The sequence below is a fragment of the Rhincodon typus genome, chromosome 3 (assembly GCF_021869965.1).
Source record: "Rhincodon typus isolate 14 chromosome 3, sRhiTyp1.1, whole genome shotgun sequence".
NCBI classification, from domain to species: domain Eukaryota; kingdom Metazoa; phylum Chordata; class Chondrichthyes; order Orectolobiformes; family Rhincodontidae; genus Rhincodon; species Rhincodon typus.
Genome location: NC_063334.1, coordinates 104,573,136 through 104,591,272, shown reverse-complemented (window position 1 = coordinate 104,591,272; position 18,137 = coordinate 104,573,136). Strand labels below are relative to the sequence as shown.

Here is an 18,137-nt window from a genome sequence, read left to right as displayed (position 1 = left end):
GGTCAACCAATCCTCTATCCATGCCAATACATTACCTGTCCAATGTAATGTCTTGTCCAATGTTACAGCATCCATTTTCCCCCGCACTGGTGCCAGTGACCCACTGATGGGAACCCACTTGTACCACACCAGACTTTGAGACAAGTGATCCTCTCTCTAATTTTAAGTACACTGTGTCATTTTGCACTCAGTTCAGTTAATAATCCAGAGGTTATAACCTTTGTTTTTCTGCTTCTTAATTTAGCCACTAGATCCTCATAATCTCTGTGCAGAAACTTCATCCTAGTTCCACCTATGTTGTTTGTTCCAAGTTATTCTTTAAGTAGTTTAAGATCAAAAAGCAAGAACAAAGTTGCTAGAATAAAATCATTTCTCTTCAATTCACTTAAGTCAAAAGGCACTAAACATTGTCCACTGTGCAGCATCTAAATTTAGTTAATTGTCAATTTTCAATTATTGTCTAATTTTCTTTAAAAATGTAAGAATGACAAATATGAATCTGTGGCGTACTGGACTATTGTAGGCATTTAGCACGCTGTGCAATCAGTATAAAATCACTGTCTATAAATCTGCCTTTTTATTCTATATGGATAAAATTAAGAAAATGCTGATAAAATTTAATGATTTTGCTTGTGTCGTACCTTTTGGACTGCTGCATAATGCCATCCTGGAACCATCACTAATTGAAAGATCTGTTACATTTAAGGATATGTCTGAAAGATTGAGCTGATTATCTGGCATCTCATCTTCCTCCCTTTGGTGAGAAAACTGAATAGCATTGTTAACATCGCTTAGATAAGATGAACGTACTTTCCTCATTTCTGGATGTAAGAAATTCATTTCTTGCTCCGTGCTCCATGCATGTTTTCCCCACAGCCGCCATTCTTCATTCAGCATTCTCACAATGCACTCCAGTTTTAAGTTGGCTTTTATGTATTTCTCAAGATCCTGGTTGAGAACCTGATTCTCCTCAGTAAGTATCTCCACAACCTTTGACATCATTTCACATTTCTTGACCAGATCACTTGAGCAACTTTCAGTCAAGTTCTTCCCATGATACTCTTGATCCATCTCATTCAGGGATCCCTCCTTCATAGTTGACTTCTCTATTTTTACTTCGACATCTTCCTTCAGGCACTTGCTTGCAGTAACAGAATTTTGCAAAGACTTTTCCAGTTTGTAATTCTTGTTCTTGACTTCCTGTACAAGTTGGAAAAGCATCAGATTCTTTGACCTCATGACCGCATACTTTGCTTTCGTACATTGCATTTCACAACTAGCCTTTTCCAGCTCATTTCTCAAGAACGTTATCTCTTTCTGTAATTCATTAATACTTTGATTCATTTGCAGATTCTCAAACTGCAATGCATTTGCATTAACAGCCTGTACCGCTTCCTTTGTCTTCTCTAACTGCAGAACTGTTTCTTTTGCTCCAATGACAGAAAGTAAATCTTCTTTTTCCTCCATCATCTTATCTACCAATCTTATAAAGCTTTCCTTTTCAGTGATTAGTTGCTGTCTTTCTGCTTCAAGTTCTTGGTTTTGTTTCTGGAGATCCTCATGCCTCCTAAGTAATGAGTTGAGCTCTTCAATGCAAATCTTCCTTTTCACCTCCATTTCATTAAATTGAGCCTGAAGTGTTCTTTTTTCTTCTTCCAACTTAGAAACTAAGCATTTACATTCTGCGTTTTCCTGCAGGACAGAATCAAAAGTTGCTGTGAGTTTGCCAGCTGCTGACTGAACATCTGATTTCTCATCCTTTAACTTCAATCCATTTAATATACGATTGCGATATTCTGATAAGGGAAGCCAGGAGGCATTTCCATCTGCAGCAGCACTAACATCATCCATCTTTTCCTCTACCATCCTATTAGAGTAACCCTTTTGTTTCGCCATATGACAAACGTGGTTGGCCCTTTCTAAAGTTGACTCATGACTTGAAATACTCTCAGGTTTTTCCTGATGAGAAATATATTCATTCATTCTTTCTTCCTTTTGGTTGTCATAAATCACTGAGTTATTTCCAGTTTTGGTCCAGTGGTTCCAATGGTGTGGGCCATTGAAATCACTTTCTTTGTCCAGTTGCCTGTGAAGATCTACATTGCAACCCGCCATAGCATTCTGTAACCTCGTCACTAGAGTTTCCAGTTCTAAGGTCTTCTCTTTATTGTCTACTTTGATTTCCAGATTTAGACTTCTAAGACAAACAGATATTTCTTGAGGGGTTTGGGTAGACCTTTCAGCAGTTACTTTACCTGTAAGCTGAGCAACATTTTGAAGGCGCTTAAGTTCACAATCAAGGATCAGCTCCCAATTCTGTGACCTTTCCGGTTGCAGCCTCATCTGTTCACCGGCAATGCAAATTTTCTCTAATATTGTCCGACTTTCATCATTATATTGCAGCAAATGTACCTCACTTCTAATGTGACCACTTACAGCTTTTTTAGTAGGAGAGGAATTTAAGTTTGATTTAGACGACAGTGCTGCAGGATGGCATGGGAAACCTAAACCACAAACTGGAAAAGATGTTTTATATTCAATTTGATCGCTTGTGTGCTGAAGGGTTTTGTTTTCTAATGGGTGTTCTTTAAGTAAGCTTACTGGCATCAGAGACACCAAACTACCTTCTGAAGAGTGGAGAAGTGAGCTGTCATTTTGAATTAAGCCTTCATTCATCTTATTGACATGAGGTTCATCCATCAGATCAGTCTTATCAGCAGATGTACAAGATTCTATATTGGAATCCTGAGGAGAAATTCCTAGACTGTTCCAGCCCTAAAATATAGTAAAGCAAAATCACTGAGGTAATGCACAGCAGCACTTATTTTTAAATAAAATCAGAAAATTATGGATAAATAGCCTTCTGATTATTAAACTACAGTGTTGTTTTTAGAAAATAAGATTTAGGTAACCTATTGCTGGTATAGAACATTAAGTATTGCTGAGAAAAGGCTTGTCAAAACCTTTCTTCTAGCACTCATCAGTACAATTCTCAAGAATACCAAAGCAAGCAGTAAAACAGCATTTAAATTGCATGAGCGTTGATTGTAGAGGCATTGTCACGGGCAATGCACCAACTAATAATAATTGACAGTTAACTACCATGCTTTGTTTAAATTTTAAACCTGACAGGCTGACTCAGATTGTTCAAGGAACTGCCTGCTTGGACTAAATGTGTCTTTTTTCAACAATAGTCAAAAGGTGCAGAAAGCTAAAACTAAAATTCCCGGTTCTGTGGGAGCTTGACCCCACCCATTCATGCTGCTTCTATTGTTCCAACTTTAAAAAAGAACAAAAGACCTCACAAGCTGTTTACTTTGTTGGCCTTGAGCAGACTGCACATTACCTCTGTCTTAACCTTTCTTCATAAAAAAAAGGACAAAATGCACAGTATTTAAAGCCACAGTATCATCACAACTGCCGCTGCAGAGAATAGACTGCTCCACCAGAAGGCATTTCCTCAGCTAAAACAAAATTGATGTGTACCTCACCGTTTCATGTCCACAGTTGGCTGAGGAAGACAGATCCCAGTCTGCTGGCACGTGGAGAACAGCCAAAGACCAGGACCCTGCTCTTCCCCAGGTAGGACAGAAGGTCCTGTGGAGTCAGCAATCAAGGACTTTTTCTGATTGCACAGGGAGGAACAGGAGCAGCCAACAAAAATGGCTTCTTGGGGACAACGTCCCTCATTGTCCAGAGGCTGCAGCGACACTATGAGGGCCCAGATGCCTCAAGCATGCAATCTTCTGACTGTCGCCATGGACAGGTTGGGCACTGTTATGCAGAGCCAGGTCCAGCATCCTTAGGGCCTGCTGAATATGCACTCCATCCATTGGCTGTCATGGCCGAAGGCATGGTGACAAGAAGATGGGGAACCTACCACTTACAAGGAGACAAGGCAGTCCTGGAGGCATCAGTCATGCCTCAAGATGGGAAAATGTGACTTGTTAGCTCTGTTTTTCTCTCTCTACAGATGCTGCTTGACCTGCTGAAAATTTCCAGCATTTTGTATTTTTATTACAGAATTCCAGCATCAGGAGCATTTTACTTTTGTCTAAGACTTAACTGAACTTTGATGGCCTTCAGATAAGTATCCCTCATTGGGGTAGCACATTATTAATAGCTATTTTGGGTAAGGTACTAAAGGGTGAAAGTTTCACATGGAGGTTTTACCCAACTATTATCGATTGTCTTAGAATTAGGAGATGAAATGAGGAAAAAAATTGAGCTATGTGTGGCACGGTCAGTGATTGTCTTAGAGGAAGAGATTATCAATTACAGAAGGCCATTGCGCAGAGTTACAAATTTAACAGAATTCTGTCCAATTACCAAAGAAATTGTTATTGAAATTTTGTGTAAACACTGCACCTTTAACAGCTGAGCATCTTCATGATTACAGATGGGAGACCGCTGAAATGGCCTGAACTGATGGCTGCTTGCATCCAATTCCCTTCTGTTAAATATCTCATTTATTTCAGACTGAACCTGAAGTACAAAGCAGTTAATGTAAGGACTTTTTTTAAACACCATGGACATAACATTTACAGATGAAGGCACTATTCTAGTTCATACATCGGAAGAAATGTGACCTTGACTAGCCATTGTGTCACAGCTGACTCTTGAATGAGCAAAAGGTTGCTAATCCATTACCCTACTTTAGCAAACAAATTCCTCCTGCCACCTAAGCTAAACACCCTTTTCATCAGTTTTTGCCTTGGTCTGATGCCTTTGACATTATGTTCTAGATTAACCATATCAATGTCACTTAATACTTTGTATGGTTTGATTATAGTAAATACTCAGTAATCTACGTTTGAGACCAAGCTGTCCCCTTGTCTTACAATTAAATTACAAAAATAGAGAATGTTTAATGTCCTTAAATTCTGGCTCCTTTCTCCTGTGGTCTCTCCACTTATTCATAACTTCAAATACGATGTGCTCATTTTACCTCTACCCAGCTACAGAATTGACTTCTCTGATGTTCAGCAAATTCTATTCCTCAGACAGTATAGAAATCACCTCTTGAATGTGAATAAATTTACAAACCAACTTTCTTAGGATCCTGGGATGTTGTTCTCTAATCCCATAAGTCCCAAATGAGAAATCTCACCTTCTGCTCTTTTGCACCTTCCAGGTAACAACCAATGGAGGCTAAAATGCAGGAATGTGCTGCCTCAGTATCTCTATTATATTGTGGAGTCTCTTTATCTAATATTAAGTTTCATATACATTATGCTAATCAAGAATCTTTTTGTAATATTACACAAATCCACATGTAACAAACTTGGTCATTCTCCATCTGCAGTCCCTGTTAAATACTTATAAGATTACTCTGTGATGAAAGTGTGTCTTCATGCACAGTATCTTTTTATAATCGATGAATGTTCATGTTTGTAAAACTGAGATGATTCAGCAATATCACATCACTTCAGTAATCTGCTCCATAGAATGAATGCCGAATGCAGCTACTAGCAAACAATTTTGTGAGTTGTTTGATGTCCCTGCTGAGTAACTTTTTCCTCCCATACCATATTAGTGATGTACCTGACCCATTGGTTAGTTCAGTTGTGGGGGATGGGGAATTGTTCACTGGGTCAATTGGCTGGATGGCTGGTTTGCAATGCAGAGTTCATTTCCCACACTGGCTCAGGTTGCTCCTTCCTTCCCACCTCTCCCCTTGTCTGACGCACAGTGACCCTCAGGTTAAACCATCACCAGATTTCCCTCCATCTGTCTAACAAGGGAGCAGTCATATGATCCAGTAGGACAATGGCAACTTTTCTTTTACCTAAACTATGGCTACAGCAATGCTAACTCTCCATCTCCTTTAAATAGACTACCTAAAACCTACATCTTTGACTGATTGTTTTGTCACCTATCATAATCACTCCTCTTTGGCTTGTAACAATTTTTGTCTCATTGTTTTCCCATGTAGCATCTGAGGATATTTCACTGTGTTAAAATCACCAAATAAGTGCAAGTTGTCATTGAGCTTTCAGGAATTAAAATAACTAATGGGAAAATAAACCACTCACTTATCTGCAAACAAGCTTTCACAAGGATTGTACTTAATTTTACTTGTAATCAAAAAGCAATCAAAGCTAAAAAGGATTATAAATAGAATCATAGAGATTAAAAAAAGTCCAATTTATCCAGGGTGGATGTGAAAGGCAGATTAATATTGCCCCATCTGAAAGAAAAATAAAACCTGTAAATGAAATTCAGACTAGCACATGATAAAAAGGATCAAAATAAGAGAGAGAGCCCATAGTCTGAAACTTTAAACTCAACATTGAATCCAGAAAGCTGTAGAGTGCACACTGCAGCAAACTGAGGACAAAAATGTAAACACAGCAGAGAGGTGGGTGAATTAAAATGGTAAGGAATCAATCTACAAACATGATCCCCAGCTTCTGGTTGCTTGCCATTTTAATTCACCACCTTGCTTTCATACCAAACTGTTCATCATCTGCCATTCACATTTGCTGTAGACAAATACTTTGTTTCTTTACTACAACCATTATCATTCCCTTTGATTTTTGCTCCATGACATCTCTGTCATTTAATCGCTTCTGCACCCATATCCCTCCCTACTTTCAACTGCATAAAATCCATCACATTCCCGCCTTATTTCACCCCCCCATCCCCCGCCTCTGTGATGTGTTGGAACTGTCAAAACTTAAATTGAATGACCCTGCAGTCAGGAGAGTATTGATGCCTGTTGGGATGTCTTAATTGTTAACTTTGTTTGGTTGGAAGGTTAGAGGATGTAGGAGTGGTGGTAGGTTTTGTTTAAATGCCAGGGATTGAAACAACCCAAAATACAGAGAGAAAGGAAAAGAGAAATTATTTAAGCATTTTTAAAAGTTCGATGGGATAAAACTTATTCCTATTTGGGAGGCAGAAAATAATAAATCATTGGCACCTTTGCATTGTTAAATGCCAAAAGTTTCAATTGCTTTGAATCATGTTGTTGTATGATATGAAACATGATTATTTATCGGGTCCATTGCAAATCTACACTGTGGCTGAAATATATGCCACCATGGAGAGGCAGGTACAATTCACAGAAGCAGATTGCTATTTAAACGATAACCTTTCATGTTCCATGTTCTATGTTCTATGTTCCTCCAGTCAAGTCTTGTTTTGGCATCCCTCTCATATGGAACCTAATCTACACAAAACAGAATAGTTCATTGCAGGTCTATTGTTTGTGTATTTTCTTGGTTATGAAATTTACTCCTTTAGAATGGTAAGCTACCTCTCTGGAACTGGTCCTGAGAGACCTTTCAAAGGAGGTAAGCTGCCCTTTGTTGGAAGTAAGATACTGTTTGTCAGTGGGAAGGAATTCTTTTGGGAAAGACCAAGTGTCCTTTGGAAAGAACTGTCAAGCTGTAAAAGAACTGTTAGGCTGTCAAAGAACTATCAATGTTGTCAAAGAATAATCAACCTGTCAAAGAGATTTCAAGCTATCAATTAATTGGCAAAGTTGCCAATGAGCTGTCAAAATCATCAAGGGAATCAACTTTGTTAGGCTTAATGCCTTTATAAAACACATGTGGAGTTTAAAAAAAAATCAGTGCTAGGTATTACAGTGTGGCTGTTGACATAAGCCTGACAATTGTCATCATAGATTTTATGCTACATGACTGATTTTCCAGCCTATCATTTTCATAGTAGGGTGCCTGTTGAGTGAGCAGTATGATTGATAGTTCCATGCTCCTATGGAAAATAAAGCTTTGTCTTACTTAGGTGAAATGTTTGTTTTCATAAGTGAATAGATGAAGGAATTCCAAAGTATTGAAAGATTTATTTCAATCACTGAGAGTTTTTAACAGTGGCACCATCAATAGGCATATCTTTATTTTAAATAAGCATGGCTCCTGAGGTCTGCTCATGATTGATACTAGTTAAACTGGCATAGATGAGGAATGATGAAAGTTGATGAGTAGAGGGGCATATGTTGGCATGACTGGGCACTAAGTTGATATAAGGGCTATAAAAGGTCTTGCATTGAAGTAGGACATAAGTTGACATGTTAGTTATGAAGGGCTAGGGTGGGATAGGGGCAGCATGCCTACACACCCAGCAGCCTATGCAATCATTCCAGGGTTTCCCTAGCAGGGCTGGGAATAAAAGCCCAGGGTTCCAGACTTCTTGTTCACAGGTCAGGTTTGCAGAACCAGGAAGTATCCTATGTCTTCATTCCCAATGAAGAAAGCACGAGTCCAGGTCTAAGATATATTTTGTCAATGAATTGTAAGAGTGGAAATTGCTTACCAAGCTGGCTTTCTGCAAAGTCTGCTGGCGAAGGGCGTCAAATGATACAAGATGCTGCTGCATCACCTAAAGTTATCATTATCACAATAAAACAGCATATTTGTAATATTGGAGCCAGATAGAGTTATATTAGACACACACACACACACACACACACACACACACACACACACACACACACCATCAATGATGCTTTCCCCCAGACCATGTAAATTTTCCTGCTTTAATAGAATTATATATAATAGGGTTTGAAGGTAACTCATGCGGATGCATAAATACCAGTATAGTGGTTAGCCTTAATGGTCTGTTTTTCTGCTGTAACTCTGTGCAGTTCTTTATAATCCTTTAGAGTTTTGGCAGTGGTGTACAGCAGACAATAGCAGAACTACATTACATTCTTATCTATGTCCTAACTAATTCTACTAAATCATGCTCAGTTACTTCTAGCCTGGCTGTTTACGCTCTTCTTTCCGGAACTTTCTTCACCTGGTTTGGCTGATCTTTCAGCAGTCAAGTCCCTGGCTTACTCTCGTACCTTTGTTTGATGAAACCCAAAAGATAAAACAAATTTAAAAATCAGTCATACTTGGGAATGAACATTGTGGTTGTGCTGGAGCTCTGTCTGGAAGTGTAAGATGAGATGGATCAGCATTCACAAGTTTTAGTGACATTTTCCTTCTATGTACCTGGAGATATTTAAATTTCATGATGGAAAACACCTTTCATTTTTCTTATTTGAAAGCTGGTTGCAGTTAATGTTGATTGCTTCCTTAAAAGCCTGAGTTCATTTAGCTGCTGTTTAGATCCTATGTTTAGCACCAAAAATTGGAGAAAGGGAAGGCATTGGAAAGAAAGTTATATTGTTGCATACTATATTACAATATAGTTTCTCTTTGGAAAATAATTATTTGCTTATGTGCTTTAAACAAGTAAAACGGAGAGATTGAGAATGAAATCTGAAGGGAGAAACCTGAAGGGAGGGACAGAATTAAGGTTTTGGGCGAGAGAAAGATGGGAAATGTGAGGGAAAACTTTTACTGATACACTGAGGGGTAAAAACCTGGATGTCACAAAAGGGATGGGAGATGAAGAGGCGATGAATGATTTCAAAAAGAAATTAGATAGGCACTTAATGGAAATAAACCTGCAGGGCTCCAGGGGTAGTGTGAATGAATGGGACTCATTGGATTGCTCTGCAGAAAAGCAGCATGGACCTGATGGGCTGAATGGCTTCCTTCTACGCCAGAATGCCTCTATGACTGTCTGATTTCTAACTTACTTTTAAAGCTGTCTCTGGATTAAACTGTTTTTCCATTACTTCTGTGGAGCTTTCTGCAACATAAAGATATTAGAAACATGTTATCAGTTGGCACTGTTAGAGAAGAATCAGCCAAGTTATAAATGGATATCGATATAGTATTGGGGAAATAGACCGCGATCTTACACTGGGTGACATGTCCTTGGTATCAGCATCGTTCTGCTGGCTTGTCCATCAACCGTTTAGCAGTAGGTGGACCACTAAGTAACAAGGTAAAACCTCCGCCCTATTCGGGGGAAGGAACCCCTCCTCCAAGAACAATCAACCAGACAAATGGCCAATGGTTTTCTGGTGCAAGCAGTGCCACTATAAGGAGGAACAAAAACAGAAGTTGCTGGAAAAACTCAGCAGGTCTGGCAGCATCTGTGGAGGAGAAAACAGAGTTAACGTTTCAGGTCTGGTGACCCTTCCCCAGAACTGGAGGTGCCACTGCTGGGACTGCAGACAGTACACAGTGCTGATTGCCACTGGAGCTGGGCATAGAGGCAAGTTGGGGTGTGGGAGCCACGATTTTATAGAATGGTGGGAAAAGTTTAAGGAGCTGAATGGCCTCGTATTTCGTATGCTCTTACAAAGAAAGCATCACTCCCTTTCCCACTACCAACCTGAACAGTGGAAGTTATAGGGCTTCATAACTTGGCATTGGTCTCCAGCTACTGGGAGAAACAGTGGGAGCAATAACAGGATTTTCAGTGATCAGGTTGCCTGGCAATTCCCCATTACACATAAAGTTGCAGCAGGGAGAGGGGTAAGCAAGTGCTTGCGGTGATGAACATTGTGCAATTACAGCTTATGGTTGCTCGGTCTAGTACATTTCCCTGAGGATCTCCTGCAGAGATGTTCTATGGTTGATATGATTGACTTTCTGCAACTAGTAACATCTTCCTTCATGGTGGGTTTCTCTGCTGAAATCATCAATTTCACCACTTGTTCAACTTTTGTTTTTGAAAGGTGGACTGGAGAATCCATTCAACTTATTTATCATTTCCTAGTTTACAATAATAGTTTATTTTCCTTATCTGGATCATCCCTCAATCTTAAACCACAAATCCTACACCCCAAACCCAACCCTACTTTCCAGTTTTGAAAACGTTGAAAATAATTTTTTAAGCTCATCCACTTGCCCCAATTCTTAAAACTAAATACATGATACAGAAAATAGTATAAAATAGCAGCAAGAACTGGCTACTAAGTATTATGCTGCTCAGTTATTGAGCTTCATTTTCAGCACCTGAACTAGCATTTGTTTCTCAGATCCATTTTTTTTTTGTTCTTTCCACAATTCAAATAATTCATTCGCTTTACATCAATTTGCTCAATAGCATTTAATCCACTAGGTGGCAGCGTGCCTTGTAAATGGAGGGCAATCAAATCGTGGATTTTCTTCAGTTTTAAGATTGTCCGAGACTGAAAGCCTCAGTTCCTGTCACATAAAAGCTGCTATTGGTGGCAAATCCATCAACTTTCCTGTCTTCTCATGCAAGTGAACATCTTGATGATGTGTAAGCATTTCAGTGCAATTATCTAGCTATTAATTATAGTCTAAACAAATGTGCTTATATACCTCCTTTAACACAGAAACATAGAAAATAGGAGCAGGAGTAGACTAGTTCACACTTTGAGCCTGTTTGATATGACCTTGGCTGATCATCCAGTCAGTGCCCTGTTTCCACTTTCTCCCCAAACCCTTTGATCTCTTTAGCCTTAAAAACAACATCCAACTCCTTCTTGAAAGCATTCAATGTTTTGGTCTCAATCACTTTCTGTGGCAGAGAATTCCACAAGCTCATCACTCTCTGGGGTGAAGAAATTTCTTCTCACCTCACTTGGAGTTAACAGGAGAGCATGTTAGACATCCCAGGTGGTCCTTGATATGATAGATCATGATTAAAGGACCACAGTTATTCCTATTTCATGCAATCTCTCTCGCAGTGACATAGCCCTTATGCTGGTTGGTGACAGACCTTTATAAAGTTTTAACCTCAAACTTGGTATAAACCTTCTGTATTTGCTTAGTAGTTGGTGTACTGAGGCCTCAAGCCCATTTTGGGACACGAGAAAAGCTCCTCCAAGACAGAGACCACTTACATAATGTGATATTTGACACATTATTAGTACTTGAGGTGACTGAAAATGATGTAGGTCCTCACTCACCACAAACTGTCCAATAGATTTAATCTCCTGTGTAGTTGCAGAAATAGCTCAGCAAGTATAATCAATTGAAATAATATACAGAAGTTTCCCTGTGAGGGCAGATGAAAAGAGTCAATGTTGACCTCATGGAAAAGGCAACTGAAGAAAGCTGGTCAATTTAGTTCATCACAGGAAAATCAATTTCTATTTAATGGTTGAGATAAATTAAAATAACCTTTCATAAACATGTTGGTCAGTAAAAAGTCTACCACAAGTCCAAGTAATGGTGAACCTTTGTAAATCATTGGTTTTAGTCTCAACTGGGATACTATGTCCAAATTTGGACTTGGCACTTCAGGTAAGAAAGTGAAAGCATTGGATAAAGTGCAGAAAAGATTTATGAGACTGGTTCCAGGGCTGAGGAACTTCAGTTAAAAACATGGATTAGTGAAGCTGGGGCTGTCTTTGTGAAAGGAGTAAAGGGTGAAAGGAGATGAGACCAAGGTCTTCAAGTCATGAGGAGCTTGGTAAAGTAGATGGTGAGAAACTGTTCCTGTTTTGAGGAGCAGAGGACACTTACTTTAAATGATAGGCAAAAGAATTCTAAGTGACATGAGGAAAAATGACCTCCTTCTGTGCTATAACCATTTTGTGATTCTCACTGCAATTGGGGATAGAGATTTTGTGAAAAAACAGATTATTACACCACTGATACAGAGCAGACTAAGAAGCATGCACTTCACAAGTAACCAGCAAGAAAACTGTCACAAAGACAGAAGCATTGTAGAAAGCCCAAATAGATACCTGAAAACTTGAGGAAACTTGTTTTATGTATCAGTTAAAATTACCAGTCCACATACTCTACACAAAGGTTTGACACAGATTGCATATGTGACCTTTGGTGCTGGTGTTGACATATTAATCTTATGCCATGGTGTGGTCCTCTTGAGGTGGAGAACATTACAAGGTCATTGCCATATGAGGAGGGTTTTCTCTTGCTCCATTTACCTGGCATTTATGTAGAGCCATTATTATCAGTCACGTGTCGGCTCAAGCCTGAATGATGTCAAGATTCTGGTGTAGACTTAAAGAGCTGTTTCATTGTTAGAGAAGTTATCAGTGAAGCTGAATGGTTAACAAGTGGCCTCATACCACTGACTAATGGAGGGTGGGTCACTGATGAAGAAACTGAATTGGTTGGACCGAGAAAGCTTGTCTAACTCCTGCTGCAATGCACAGTGTGTACTAACAGCAAGGCTCACTGTAGGAATTCACCAAAGCTTCTTAGACAGCAACTTTCAAGCCCATGATTACTACTAGGACAAGGTCAGCAGATACATGGGAACAATACACGCTTCAATTTCCTCTCCAAGCCGCTCATCATCTTGACCTAGAAATTTTATTTTATTCACTTTTGAAATTTGGGCACGCTGGCTGGGTCAGCATTTGTTACCCAACCCTAGTTGCCCTTGAGGAAGGTGGTGGTGAGCTGCCTTCTTGAACACTGCAGTCCATGTGATGCGGGTTGACCCTCAGGGAGAGAATTCCAGATTTGGACCCAGCAACAGTGAAGGAACAGCAATACATTTCTAAGTCACGTTGGTGAGTGGTTTGGAGGGGAACTTGCAGGTGGTGGTGGTCCTATATATCTGGTGCCCTTGTTCTTCTAGATGCAAACAGTCCTGCGTTTGCAAAGTGCTGTCCAAGGATATTTGGTGGATTTCTGCAGTACATGTGTGTAGGTGGTGGAGAGAATGGATGCTATGGATATGATGCCAATCAAACGGGCTGCTTTGTCCTGGAAGGTGCCAAGCTTCTTGAGCTGCTCACATCCAGGCAAATGGGGCATACTCCATTACACCCCTGACTTATACCTTGTAGATAGAGTCAGGAGGTGACATTCCTTGCAGTATTCCTAGCCTCTGACCTGCTCTTGTAGTCATTGTATTTATATGGTAAGTCAAGTTGAGTTTCTGGTCAATGTACGCCCCCAGGATGTTGATTGTTGGACTTACACAAAGTTGGACTTACTTCGCTTTTACTGGCAAGTACCTTTGTCAGAGAAGTTTCTGCTTTTGTAACCCCAAATGGGCTGTATCAGTTTAAAGTAATGCCCTTTGGAATGAAAAACACACCAGCCACTTTTCAACAGCTTATGAACAGAGTTGTTTCCAGGCTGACTAATTGTGCCATCTACGGAGGTGACTTAGTGTTCTTCAGCCATTTGTGGACAGATCTCATGGCGCATTTGCCAGAGCTCTTTGAGAGACTATGAAAGGCAAAGTTGGTCACAAACTTGGCAAAAACAGAATTTGCGAAGGCAGAAGTGACATTCTTAGGGCACATCGTTGGATAGAGTTGGATGACACAGAGGAACACAAAGACGAAGGCCATTAAGGAATTTCCAAGACGATCCTCAAAGAATGAAGTGCTACGATTTTTAGGATTGAGCAGATTCTACAGGAAATTTGTACCAAAATTTATCATTGAATCATAGAACCCCTACAGTGTGGAAACAGGCAGTAGCGTAGTGGCACCATTGACATATTTGTTTAAAACAAACAAAATTTCGGTGGACAGAACAATGCCAGGAGGCATTTGAGAATTTAAAAGCTGTATTAACCACTGCACCAGTTTTAACCACATCAAATTTTTTTGAAACCCTTCAAAGTCACCATTAATGCAAGTGATGTAGGGGCTGGAGCTGTGTTGTTACAGGAGGATGATTGTGGAATTGAAAGGCTAATCTGTTATTTTTCAAAAAGACTCAATATCCACCAGAAAAATATTCAACTGTTGTAAAAGCGTTATTGGGTTTGGTAATAGCCTTACAACATTTTAATGTTTACATTGCAAACAATGCATCAGAGATGATTGGGTATACCAATCACAGTCCTTTGACATTTTGGAAAGATTTAGGGACAAGAATGCCAGATTATTTCATTGGAGTCTCCTGTTACAAGCATTTATTTACAGAATGTACATGTTGCGGGTTGTGAAAATATTATTGCGATGCTTCATCGCGAGTTTAGAAGGAAAATGTTCGTATAAGGTAGAAACGGTAATGTTCAATGTTTTATATATAGAATTAGTATAAAATGTGTAACTCTAGATTAGTGAGCTATGAATCTAGTAATATAATGGATTTAAGATGTTAAAAGAAAAAAATGAAACCATCTTTTCATAATGACGGTTCATTTTTTTTCCTAAGGGAGAGGTTTTGTGAATTTGGGTAGAGTACTTGTGGATTGAGAGGCAGTACGTTAGAAATTTGTGCTTGTAAAATGTTAGCCGGGAAGCATTGTGTGGTCCCTTTAAAAGAGGATGTGCTTTTTCTGTGCTAAGAGATTTAAAATGGATGTCTGTGAGCAATAGCTTGAAAATTTAAAGGTACACAGAGAGCACTCCAATTGAAATATTTATATCAAAAGGCTGTACTGTTTGCAAGTCAAGCAGCAGTTTTTACCAAGACAACAGACTTTTGAATGTAACTGATTTTTTTGTTTCTTTATTCATTCATGGGATGAGGGCATCGCTGACCAGGCAGCATTTATTGCCCATACCTAATTGCTCAGAGGGCAGTTCAGAGTCAACCACATTGTTTTGGGTCTGGAGTCACATGTAGGCCAGACCAGGTAAGGAAGGCAGTTTCCCTCCCTAAAGGACTTTAGTGAACCATATGGGTTTTTCCAACAATCAGCAATGGATTCATGGTCATCATTGCATTCTTAATTCCAGATATTTTTATTGAATTCAAATTCCACCATCTGCCGTGGCAGGATTCGAACCCAGGTCCCCATAATGTTATTCGGGTCTCTGGATTAACAGCTCAGCGATAATACCACTAGGCAATCGTCTCCCCTAATTTGATTAATGATTAATTTGAACCAGGCACTTAGATACCGAAAAATAAATTTTAAATCTCATGGTTTTCACCACTTAGGACCAATCCTATTGTTAGAAATATCGATACGTCATCAATGGTATAAAAGAAGGAGGCAGGTGGACAAATCCACAGAGCTAACAGTCATCCACCAGAGCTAACAGTCCTCAGCTTTCAAAAGAGAATCACTGGCTCTCACAGCCTCCTCTATGTCTTAGAAAAAGCACTATCTAAATAAAAATGCTACCTACGGCACAACTTGTTAATAGTCCTGAGAGAAGGATCAATAGAGGAGGCACAGAACATTCTGGAAAGACGTAACCTGGCTATAATTTCGAGAGACTAAATTCTTTTTTTTATATATGTGGGACTTGAATTTATTGAAACAGTATACCATTAGAACTTTGCTTTGTTTGGGAATAGTTAGTAGCTAGAAGGGATTCATTCAGTTTGTTAATAGTTTGGTTAATTTGTTCACTGTTAGAGTTGGATAAATAAATTGTTACTTGTTGATTTTAAAGTAAGTGTCAGTGATTTATTTTATTTAACCACTGGAAGTTGCTGAAAGGCAGGTCACACCACTTTTCACACTCTTTTTACAGATTATGGGGTGAGGTGCTCCTCTTTGGATATTTTGGTTTTAATTCTCAGTGGGGTGTCAACCTTCACTTTATAACATGCCACATGATAGCACTAATAATGACACATTCACTCAGTTTGATGATTGGGAGCAGACTGATGAGGCAGTAACTGGCCGGTTTGGATTTGTCCTGCTTTTTGTGAATAGGACTTACCTGGGTAAAAATTTTCCACATTGTCGGATAAATACTAGTGTTGTAGCTGTACTGGAAGAGCTGGGTTAGGGGAGCGGCAAGTTCTGGAGCACAGGCCTTCCCAAGTATCATGTTCCTTCAGTGTTGCTGGGTCAAAATCATGAAACTCTCTCCCTAACAGCACTGTGAGCCTACTCAAATGAATATAGACTTCAGCGGTTCAAGAAGGCCACTGACCACTACCTTCTCAGGGGTAATTAGGAATGGGCAACAATTGCTGGCCCAGCCAGTAACGTCCTCATGCCCTGAATTAAGTTTTTAAAATATTCTGGGATTACAGTGATTTTGCTTTCCACAACAACTCAATTGCTAATCTATGCTGGTTTGATGTGAGCACTCTGATATAAGGTGAAATAAAGTTTGAATCATATTCTTTTCCACTTCTAATTCTAATAAGAATCAGTTTATGCATTATCTATGATTCTAACATAGTGGTACTATTGTTGCCCCCCCTTATACTCTTGTTGTCTACATTTCTTGAGGAAGGTGACCCCACTTGACCATCATATTCCATGTGTAACTCCTCAAGGGCAGAGGGTCATGTTATATTTTCCGTGACTTCCTTTGGTCACCAGCTCAGAAGTCACTCAGAATAGTGGCAGTTAGATTTCTTTGGAGAAATTAGCTGAGAACCTACCTTTTGTTCTGAAGTTGAACATTGACTCCTGTGTCAGTTTAGAATGTATTTTTAAACAAGGTTCTGCAGCCCAAGGAGAACCAATTACAAAAGACGGGCTATTGGGACAGGGGTGGCGTGGGGGGTGGGGAGGCTGGCTGGAATGTTGAGGAAGTTGGAGGAGGAGCTAAGCCTGAGTGTCATTATTGGAAGCCAATGAAATAAGACATGGGTCGAATGACACCTGGAGTAGCTAACTCTCTTTTTGAAACAGTCCATGGTAAATGAAACCTGGAAATCTCCAGAGTTCCTACTTCTTTGGTTGGCTTTCAGTGTAAAGTTTCAGCGAATCACATTACAAATCACAGGAATGTAGGAATAATGGCACTGGAGTAGGCCATTCAACCCATCGAGCCTGCTCCACCACCCAAAATGCTCATGGCTAATTGAACATAAGAACATGAGAAATAGGGGCAGCAGTAGGCCATTCAGTCCATTGAAACTACCCCGTCATTGAACAGGATAATGACTGATCTCCACCAGGGCTCAACTCCTCCTTTTGTGTCAGCTCAGCACCATTGCCAACTCCCTAATCCTTCCCAATCTATCCTGTTTTGGAGAACACTTCATTGCCCTTTATCCACACTATCCCATAACTCTTTATACCATTGATTGACAGCAAAAATTTATCAACTTTGCTTTAAATATACTCAAAGACAGCTTCCACAGCCCTCTGAAATAGAGGATTCTAAAGGTTCACTGCCGTTAGAGTAAAAAAAATTACTTCTCATCTCAGTCCTATGTGGCATCCCCTTATTTTAAAGGTACATCACAGATTACCAAGGCTAGAAAGAAAACATCCTGAGCACGAGACTTTATTAAAAAGGGATAGAATTGAAAAGTGAAGAAGTTATGTTAATCCTAACATGGGCTAATGACTGTGTACAGTTCTGGCCACCAAAGACATTAAGGATATTGGGAGCAGTGAAGATTTACAATGATGATACCGGAGGTATATGGGTTTCCATATCAGGATATCAGCTGGTTCTCCATCTCTTGGATAAAGAAGGCTGA

At 39.6% G+C, this 18,137-nt stretch overlaps 1 protein-coding gene across 1 annotated transcript in view; it reads right to left on the bottom strand.

Moving 5' to 3' along the window:
- LOC109912879 (coiled-coil domain-containing protein 110) overlaps window positions 1-18,137 on the bottom strand; it is a 30,233-nt gene that overhangs the window by 9,265 nt on the left and 2,831 nt on the right. Inside the window, exons 2-4 of the mRNA XM_020512322.2 lie at window positions 9,560-9,612; window positions 8,281-8,346; window positions 642-2,775 (exon numbers count right to left, since the gene is read on the bottom strand). Coding sequence (XP_020367911.2) covers window positions 642-2,775; window positions 8,281-8,346; window positions 9,560-9,612 — 2,253 coding nt within the window. The remainder of the gene's footprint in view (window positions 1-641; window positions 2,776-8,280; window positions 8,347-9,559; window positions 9,613-18,137) is intronic.